Source organism: Genypterus blacodes, unplaced genomic scaffold (assembly GCF_046128005.1).
Source record: "Genypterus blacodes isolate CSIRO-AG114 ecotype Tasmania unplaced genomic scaffold, CSIRO-AGI_Gbla_v1 ptg000022l_1, whole genome shotgun sequence".
Taxonomy (NCBI): domain Eukaryota; kingdom Metazoa; phylum Chordata; class Actinopteri; order Ophidiiformes; family Ophidiidae; genus Genypterus; species Genypterus blacodes.
In genome coordinates, this window is record NW_027466835.1 from 2945247 (window position 1) to 2955323 (window position 10077).

Genomic DNA, 10077 nt, shown 5'->3' on the forward strand with positions numbered 1-10077 from the left:
TTCATTCATAACATTCCATTATATATTGATTTTATCATGTGTGGTGTTTGTCAAATCTTGATCTGATTGGATTATTTTCTGATAAACAGCACTCACCTTTAATTTAGTGTAAACATGCTCTTTTAGTTTGTTGTCGCGTGTGAGCACTAGGTGGTGCTGTGTACCACCTAGTGCAACCTCAGTGTACCACCTCAGCAACCTCGGTGCCCTGCCTTTCTTACTGTGCAGGGCACTGAGGTTGCTTCGGACATTTTGAGCGTTATGGAGCAAAAACTGCAAATACATTTTACTCCCATAACGTTATACCCTGACTTCCAGACGCAGAATTTTAAACCCATGAACAAAGACCAAAAGAGTGGAAGAGAGCTTAAAGTGACCTTGATTGATTTCACAGTGTTTATATTGTTTAATGTGAAGGCCACTGCTGCCCCATACTGGTGCAATTCTCTCCTGATGGCTGTGTAGGGACAAGAATATGTTTGATCCCATCTGTGCTGTTATTTACATTGTTAGGAAAAAGAAAAGGAGAGAGGTGCTTCTTCAAAAACCAAGAAAGAATACTCACCGCCGATGATTATCTGAAAGAACTCTATGTCAGGAAAATGTGAAATATCACCACAGTAAAGAAAACTGAACTGAACTGAACTGTGTGTGTGTGTGTGTGTGTGTGCACAGTAGATATTCTGATCGTGTCTGAAACTTTAGCTCTCTCACTCCTTCCTTGTCCAAGATATGGGCTTTTCAAGTTTTCTCCAGTTTAAAAAAACGATGACCGCGGGGTCAACTTTTTCAGAAAAAAATCATTATTCCCCAATTTGCCCCAAATTCACACAAATTGATGCCATTTCTGCCTGGATGCTGCGTGTGAAATTTTAGCTCTCTATCTCCTTCCTTGTCCAAGATTTAGGCTTTTCAAGTTTTCTCTAGTTTAAAAAAACAAACAAAAGTAAGCCAACAAAACAATCAATGATGTCATCTTATTACAGATCCCTTGATGGGTTCTGCTTATGAACAAAAAGGAAATGAAAATATTTGTTTATCAGCTGAGCTGGGTGCCAGATTTCATGTTCAGTTAAAGCAGGGTCCTCTAACCTTTTTTTCTCTTAGAGCTAATTTGACAAAGTAAAAGTGTCCGTGAGCTACTCTTGTTTTACATTATTAGAAACATTTATCCACATGGCTGATTCTCCACCCAAACCAGCTGAACCAGTCTTTTGTGTGAACATTTACAAAATACAGAATGTTTTTCCTCTATATATTTTCAGTGTCAAACCTATCCTAATAAATTTACATCATATTAATCTAATCTAATCTAATCTTCAAAACAAAACAATGTTTTTGCTTATTTTTCTATTTTACCTGTACTATTCCTTTTCAGAAAGGGGCGGGATGTCTTTGTTTAAAATTCGACAGTGACCAGTATGTTTCAAGTTCTCTTCATTCTCTTCTTCACTTGTGCCTCTGGAGGGCTTTCCTCTTTCTTCTCTTGGTAAAATTCGATAGAATTTTACACAGGTTTACCAAGTGACGTTGTGTTGTCAAAGTATTATTTTTTAACTTTAACGAGCTACTCAGAAACGGGTGGCGAGCGACGTGTATGAAACCCTTGATGAAAAGTTTCAACCACCTCAATAATGTCAGTTGCCAGTACTGGCCAGGGGGTGGCGCGTGTGAGCGGGGCCTCCTGTGCACATCTGAGCAGATAGAATAGAATAGAATAGAATAGAATAGCGTTTATTGTCATTGTACATGATAATACAATTATATGCATTTGTGTTGTGCCTGAATCTTTGAACAGTCATAAATAAACAGCAATAAACTATAAATAAACAACTATAAATAAATAATAAATGATAAATAACAATAAATAAACCACACACAGTTCCATTCATCCATTAAAACATAAGTAGTCCCATAGCTCAAGATGTCTCATATGACATGTCTCGACATCCCATATGACATCATGACATCCCATATGACATCATGACATCACCACATCAGACACCTAATATGACATCACATGTCCCATGCCCCATATGACATCACATGACATCATAGCTGAAGATGACCATAGCTCAAGATGCCTAATATGTCCAAGATGCCCAATATGTCCCAAAATTGCGTTTGACTTTTGGGGTACTAGCTTGTCTAATGATGATTTTGTTTAGTTCACTTGTGGCCCTTACAAAGAAGCTGTTTTTCAGTCTGGTGGTGTGCGGGTTCAGTGATCTGTATCGCCTTCCAGAGGGTAACAGACAGAACAGGGAGTTACAAGGGTGTGATGCATCTTTCAGGATGGTGTTGGCCCTGCAGAGACAATGAGTCTTAAAAATGTCCTCCAGAGATGGCAGGGGAAGTCCAATGATTTTTCCTGCTGTTTTAACAGTCCTTTTGAGTTTTTGGCGATCTAACTCAGTGCAGTTTGCATACCAAGCTGTCAGACAGTATGTTAGGACGCTTTCTATACAGCATTGGTAGGAGGCCCTGAGCAGCTCTGCAGACAGGTGGTTCTTCTTCAGTGTGCGGAGGAAATAGAGTCGCTACTGCGCCTTTTTGACAAGGGCCGAGGTGTTCACAGTCCAATTGAGGTCTTCACTAATGTAAGTCCCCAGGAACTTGAAGCAGCGAACCCTCTCCACCTCCTCTCCCCTGATGACAAGAGCACGGTGGTCCTCATGGTGTCTCCTGAAGTTCTTTTGTCTTTTTAATGTTGAGTGTGAGCACCACTACATTTATCAGAGCAAGGTTTACATTTTCTGCTTTTAAATATAATATAAATATTAAATAATAATAATAAAATATAATAATATTAAATATTTGAATTAAAGGTCATAAATAAAAGAAAATTGCTGGGTAGCTCTGGCTCAGAAAAGGTTTGCATACCCCTGTTTAAAAAGGACCTTTCACTGTTTTAACTTGCAAAATGAAAAGCTTTTGCATTATTTTCACTACAACAATCTGACAAGCTTTTAAGACCAATGTCTAGATAAATAATTTACCTGGGGTTTACTTGCTGAGCCTTTCCATGCAGACATAGCTTCTCATTGGCTCCTTGCCTGTCATGTGACGAAGTACAAAAGGGCTAAAAGCCTGGCATTATTAAGTCCTTCACCAAAAATAAAAGCACACATTCTCCTGTGAGCAGCAGCAACAGCATCCACCATGACCAGCTTGGTCCAGAACCCCATCATCAGCCGCACAGCAGGCACCCGGGTGAGTCGAGGAGAAAGTTTGAGGAATGAATTGATGGATAAACGAATGGATGTGCAGTGTTGTGAAAAGACCAAGCTTTGGCTTCATATGTTGGATATGTAGTTTTATCTTGTTTATCTGTGTTATTCCTCTTTTTGTTGCCTGTAGCCTGAATTATTGAATAGCTGCAGATCCCTTGGTAGAAGCTGCTTACGTAGGAGCTTGCAGATGCTCTCACCAGCAGGAGCAGAGAGCATGACTGGAGTGCAGCGCTGTTGAGTGAGCAAGCAGGACATTTAACATAACATACAAAACAGAACAATCCATCACAGTGATCCCTCCAAAAAAAGCACCACAATCTCAAGTTCATGTTTGCTTACATGTAGGTATAGAAAGCTAATGATTGGACTCTGTCGTCATGTTTTAGGTGGAGATTGTGTTTTGTTTTTTTATACTGACACCCTCATCTTACTCTCCCAGTAAGCTTTAAGTATTAAACACTTTAAAAGCATTTACAGTAGCTCTGTTGCTCTCAAAGTAGCGGCCAATGAGAGGGCAGTCAGTAAGTCAGTGGGGATGCAGGACAAAAAAGACTGAGCACAATTTTTTTTCTTGTAAACCTTGACTTTGGCTGGCTGTGCACTTGGAGACAAAAGAATAACATCTTTCTAATGTCGACTGATTACTGGGTGCCCGGCAGCCTTCAGGCAAACAGCAGGATGTTATGGGAGTGCAGTCCAGAGATGCTCCCACATAGGGCAGTGGTGCGGTGAAGAGCAAGGAACTCACCCAGGTAGATCAGTAGAGAAACAGGTGCTCTCTACCATGTGTTTGGTTCCAACAGCAGTGCCATACCACCTGACTTTGCTCTTTTGTTACTGCACTCAAAACCCTAAACACCAGGAGAGTGTTTTGCATATACAGGCTGTGGTGCTTGATAGTCACATGGGAAATCCCTGCCTTTGTCTGCAAGTGAGTGTTTCTGCTGTTACCAACCTCCAGATGCCTAAGCCTGGGAGCTATGGAGGGATGCCACCAGGCAGTCGAGACAGCGGTGGGATATGTCGAAGCAGTAGCGTCAGCAGTGGAAGTGGAGGCTCAGGAAGTAAGATACTGTCCCTGTCATCCATAAGTGAGAGTGTACGCAGCGGCCTGAGCTGCTTCCTTTCAGAACAAGCTCTGGAACAAGAGGAGAGGCAGCAGCGCAGCAGACAGTTAGCAGAGTTTCAGCGTTTGAGAGAAGTTCGTGCTGCTGCTCAGCACAAAAACCTGGAGGACTTCCTGAGGACCAACCACGTGTCACTCAGAGAGAGCATGTCTCATGCTACTGGGATGAGATACAGGTAAGATAAGGTTGAGGCAGCCTGTCCATCGACAGTAACATTTCATAAAGAAATATGTCAGCTGTCCACCAGTTCAAAAGCAAAAGGGAGGAACAATTTAGAGGAAGGTAGTAAAATGTGCGCTATGCCGCCTGTGGCTCAGCAGCTATTTAATAAGTTGCTGCTGCTGTGGTGTGTCAACATGATATACTGTATCTCAGAGTTACATAAAAACAATTTACTCGAAATCATTCAGCACTGATATTGACTGAAGAAGAAGACAGCTTTTGTTGGAGTTATATTGATATCAAGGTCACATGTGAAATCAATGTGTAGACACAGTCAATTATGCGTTCATGCATACATTGGACTGTGAGACATGGGTCACAACATGGCTTTGTTTATAATTTACATCCTTTTTTTGTCTACAGAAATCTAGGCAGATCTGGACTTCGGGTGTCCTGTCTAGGATTAGGTGAGAAGGAATCTGTGGAAGCAAGGAGATTACATCATGAATCCCATAGATAGTACACACCACACACACATGCACACGCATACACACATACAGGGTTACCATGTTTTACTTCTCTGTGCAGGCACGTGGGTTACCTTTGGAGGCCAGATATCAGATGAGGTAAGAGCGCATACCATTGCTTTGTATCCTCGCAGCTTCCTGTGTTAGACTTAGAGTTTTCTCTGTCAGCTGTACGACCTCATGGCACAGCATTTTGTCTGATCTAAAGCCAAACTTTGCAATAATCAAATCAAATATGACTCCTAGGCAGAATGATCAAAATAAATCATATAACTGGTCTTTGAAGTCATAGTATATCAGGAACAGTCACAGCCAGGGGGAAGTATTAGAAGTGGAAAAGACAGAAGAGCTTGATTTACAGCATCATTTATTGTGAAAGTTCCACTAGGCCTCTGACGCTTGGTTAGAGAATGACTCAGCACATTTATAACCAATGACATACAGAAGTTGCATACTGATCAATAATGACAATGGCAATAAAGGTAATGTTAAAAGAAAAAATGTAAAATAAAGTGTATTTTACTACAGCTGTGATTATTATTCACATATATCATCACTTTATTATTTTCAAAAGCCGGTCTTCATTTTAATGATATGTTGCGTTGGAAGGTGGCAGAGGAGCTGGTGACATTAGCGTACAACAACGGAATCAATCTGTTTGACACTGCAGAGGTGTATGCTGCTGGAAGGTAAGTGCCGACACACACACACACACACACACACACACACACACACACACACACACACACACACACACACACACACACACACACACACACACACACACACAGGTCCAGAGGAGATTAATGACAATAATGATAATAAACAGATAATAATAAAAAGCGCTACTGTTTCAAAAGTACATGAATTAGAGCGCACAACACACACCACTTTAAAACACAAGAAAAAACAAAACTAGAAGTGCTCTAAGAGAAATGCTGCACTTGAACCAAAAGTCTAAAGATTTTATTGTGGCAGGTCCAGAAGTTATTTACCGACAAACTTTCACTGTTGTTGTTATAACGTCAACGTGTAGTTGTTATATTCAATCAAAAACCGATTGATTGATGGTTAATCTGGTTACAAATCATTCATGAGTTGCTGTACAGCACAAGTGCCTGGATGATGTGGAGATTGGACAAGTAGTTCTTAGAATTTCAATTCTGATGTGAGAAATGTACCAAAGCCACTTAAGAAAAACTGTAAGATTATGTGTGAAGTGGTTGAAGAATGTGGAGAACAAGACAGTGAAATCGCTCAGACAATCATTATTACAGTAAAGTTTTTAATGTGACATGACTATATTTTCTTATGTTGTCTTATGACATTGAGAGTTTTGCTATTCTTAAGCACGAGCATAATTGTCACTACATCAGTTCACCACTAGATGGAGTCCTTGCCGCATACTAAACTACGTATCTGCTTGGCTGAAATTGACAATGTGTCCTGACATTGCCATCTCTTCAATAATTGTAATTTCATTATGATCCTGTTTCAGAAACAATTCTTTATGAAGTTTGTGTAATCCATTCCTGGGTTGTCTCATCCTTCTAGTTGACGATAGGAAAGATACCAGATCCCATTAATTGATCGCACAAATCTCTTACATACTCTCTCCCTCTCTTACTCCAGGGCTGAGGTTGTTTTAGGGAATATCATCAAGAAGAAGGGATGGAGGTAAGGTCTTGTGAGATACAGTAAGTATGTTTTATGTATGTGAGGGTTGAGTCTTTGGAATTGAAATGTTTGATTGTATACTCTTTGTAGTACCGTTTGAACAAATTGAACTTCCACCTTCTAATTTTTTACAGTATGTGTTACCTTTTCCAGGCGTTCCAGTTTAGTCATTACCACCAAAATCTTCTGGGGAGGAAAGTATGTCTACATGAACTTTATTTCTCTCTCTCTCCATCTGTTACTGTGTCTCCTTTTACTGTAACTTCACATATGGAAAGTACATATTTCAGAATGATCTTACCTTAGATACTATGGTAGAGGATGTGCAACAGATTGTAGTCTAATGTACCTAATGTACATAGACCAGAGGCCTTAGCTACCTAACCCCTTAATCTCGTTAATCTACCTTAAAAATGATGTCTGAACCCAATTCCACCAAACTGTTCATGCCTTGCTGGGTCAGATTCAGGCTTTAGCTCGCAGTGGATATATGAAATATGAAATGCCCAGAGTCCAGAAATCAAAATGCTTTACTTTTCAGTGCAGAAACCGAAAGAGGACTGTCTAGAAAACATATCATTGAAGGTAAGGAAACAAGAGTGAATATATGTGTGTGAAAAAGAAAAGGACTTATCATGATCATCTCCATGATCAAACATGCATGTGTACGTTGGTGAAACAGGTTTAAGAGCATCACTCAAGAGACTTCAGCTGGACTATGTTGATGTGGTCTTCGCAAACCGGCCAGATCCAAACACACCTATAGAAGGTTGGTTTCAACTTTGACCTCTCTCACATGAAAATATGTTTTCTGAGAAGGATTTTGTGTTTCTCTAAGTTATGTTAAAAGAACTTAGTTAAGGTATCAGTTGATATGAAACGTAGGTGTGTAAGAGCATTCTTCTCAAAAATGGCATATGATACAGTATTTAGCTGCTGGTACTGCTGCACCTCTCTAACTTACTTTGGGCTCTTTTGGTAGAGACGGTGAGGGCAATGACCCACGTGATCAACCAGGGGATGGCCATGTATTGGGGAACATCACGTTGGACCTCCATGGAGATCTTGGTGACTTCACATCTAAGCCCTGTAGTGAATTGCCTCACATGACCCAGTCCATTCTCTAACTTTGTGTGTTTCCTGTCATTCTTGTAGGAGGGATACTCTGTGGCACGGCAGTTTAACCAGATCCCACCCATCTGTGAACAGGCAGAGTACCACATGTTTCAACGAGAGAAGGTGGAAGTGCAACTCCCTGAACTCTCCCGTAAGATTGGTAAGCACACCAGCAGTCAGACACCACACACAGACAGCAAAATATCCATTTATGTTAGAGGAAGTGGACATTATATATATTTGAGCTTCCAGTGTAATGCAAGCCTCACAGAAATGGATTGCATCATATTCTATAGACAACAACATCATTAACTGGAGTCATCACAACCACATCTCAGTTCTCTAAATGAACACACTAAGTAGATCAGTAAGCGGGTTCACACACACCTCTCAGACCTTTAGGGTTACATACTATTGTTTGTATGGTTACCGTAGGAAGTGTCCTGATGCATCTCTGATCAGTCAAAAGCTGGCATCCATCTCATGCATGGTTTTATGTGTGCAGGCATTGGAGCTATGACATGGTCTCCACTGGCCTGTGGCATTATCTCCGGGAAGTATGACAGCGGGGTCCCGTCTGGTTCACGGGCCTCATTTAAGGTGATACTAGGAGCTCTATATCACTTTGCACTTTGTTTTCTTAGTGAAACCTTGTGGCCCCGTCTACTTCACTAGCTTAATACCTTGCGGGATCGACAGTCACGCACACACATTGCAAGAATTATGTGTGTAACCTTTGGCTTTGCAGGCCATGGGACTTTGACTTGTGTATGGCTTTAACTGTTGAGAGGGCCTTTGTATTAACTTGCCTCATTATTTTGAGTCTGAATTTTCTTTGTCCCACGTGGTAAATATACAGATACCTGTCTTGAAACAGTCCTAGTCACATTTACATAGTTTATTTGGATTTTGTGTAGTAACACTTTAGTCAACTAAATCTGAGGACATATTAGTCTAGTCGGCATTTTAAAATAGTCATAATTAGGGAATACGCCCGTTATTAATTTTGAAAAAGCTGACCAGTTAAAGCATTTATTATCTTGTATTTGTACTGTTTTTTTGGAATGCCAATAAAAAATTGGTAACTTATCCTAATTTTGTACTTCTGTTCTACATGTGTCTCTTGTCAAGCTCACAACATCTCAATATAGCACAGGCACTCCCTTTCCTTCATCATTTACTTTTAACTCCAGTTTAACACTACAGACTTAAGATTGCTACAGAATATGCTAACAATACAAACTATACTGTGTGTAATTGAAACTGCATAAAGTTTCAGTATGTAGTTACTGATGGTGGCACTTTTATAGGGTAACCAGTGGCTGAAGGACAAGATCCTGAGTGAGGAGGGTCATCGTCAACAACTGAAGCTGAAGGAGCTGTGGGTAATTGCTGAGCGACTAGGCTGCAGTCTACCTCAGCTTGCTATCGGTAAAGCCATGCTCAAAATGTGTTGCTGTGTTGCTGTGTCTGCTAAAAAAATAATAATAACAATAAAAATATGTGATGTGATTGCGTGATTACTTACAGTCTGTTGCTTTTTTCCTTGTCTCTCCCTTCAGCCTGGTGCCTGAGGAATGAAGGGGTGAATTCTGTCCTTCTTGGAGCTTCCAGAACGGACCAGTTAATGGAGAATATTGGGGCAATACAGGTGCAATTATTTTACATATTACCATCATTAAACACAACAAGACAATCACAGGCTTTTGTTTGTATGGTTAGGAGCTTGTTTTAGGCTAGTTTGTACTCATTTAGACATCATCACATAGTAGTGTTCTGGGTAATGCTTAATGCCTTTTCCCATTAGCGTGGGTGAGGTGAGAGGGTGTAGCTTCTTACAATCATCTTTACTGTATATGATCCCACCTCTCTTCTCCATCCACAGGTTCTTCCTAAACTCTCAATGTCCATTGTACATGAGCTGGATAACATCTTGGGAAAGAAGTATTACAGTAAAAAGGACTACAAATCCTAGAGGCAGCAGTGATGAGCTGAGGCTGCATACACACACATTTATCAATGACAATCACTGGAGTCTTACATTTAGATGTGAGCTGTGAACAGGAAGGACCTGATATCTGATATATATAGTTGTACACATGATGTAAGACAATTAATGTGTTGTGTTAACAGAAAGACAAAAATAAGAGGTAAATGTAAAATATATCTTTCTAGCTGATACATTTTCCAAACCTTAACACAAGAGGGCAATGTTACTCACTTCCCCCAGCAGTT

The 10077-nt window shown here is 40.3% G+C and overlaps 1 protein-coding gene across 1 annotated transcript; it reads left to right on the forward strand.

The window, feature by feature from the left end:
• The first annotated feature begins 4194 nt into the window (after positions 1-4194).
• LOC142992744 (voltage-gated potassium channel subunit beta-2-like) lies at positions 4195-9817 on the forward strand. The gene is made up of 14 exons (XM_076143278.1): positions 4195-4535; positions 4946-4989; positions 5111-5148; positions 5659-5738; positions 6682-6726; positions 6880-6924; positions 7268-7311; positions 7409-7495; positions 7709-7794; positions 7882-8002; positions 8348-8442; positions 9153-9273; positions 9405-9493; positions 9728-9817. Exons 1-14 carry the CDS (start codon positions 4195-4197, stop codon positions 9815-9817), a joined length of 1326 nt encoding a protein of 441 aa, XP_075999393.1.
• The last annotated feature ends 260 nt before the right edge of the window (positions 9818-10077 follow it).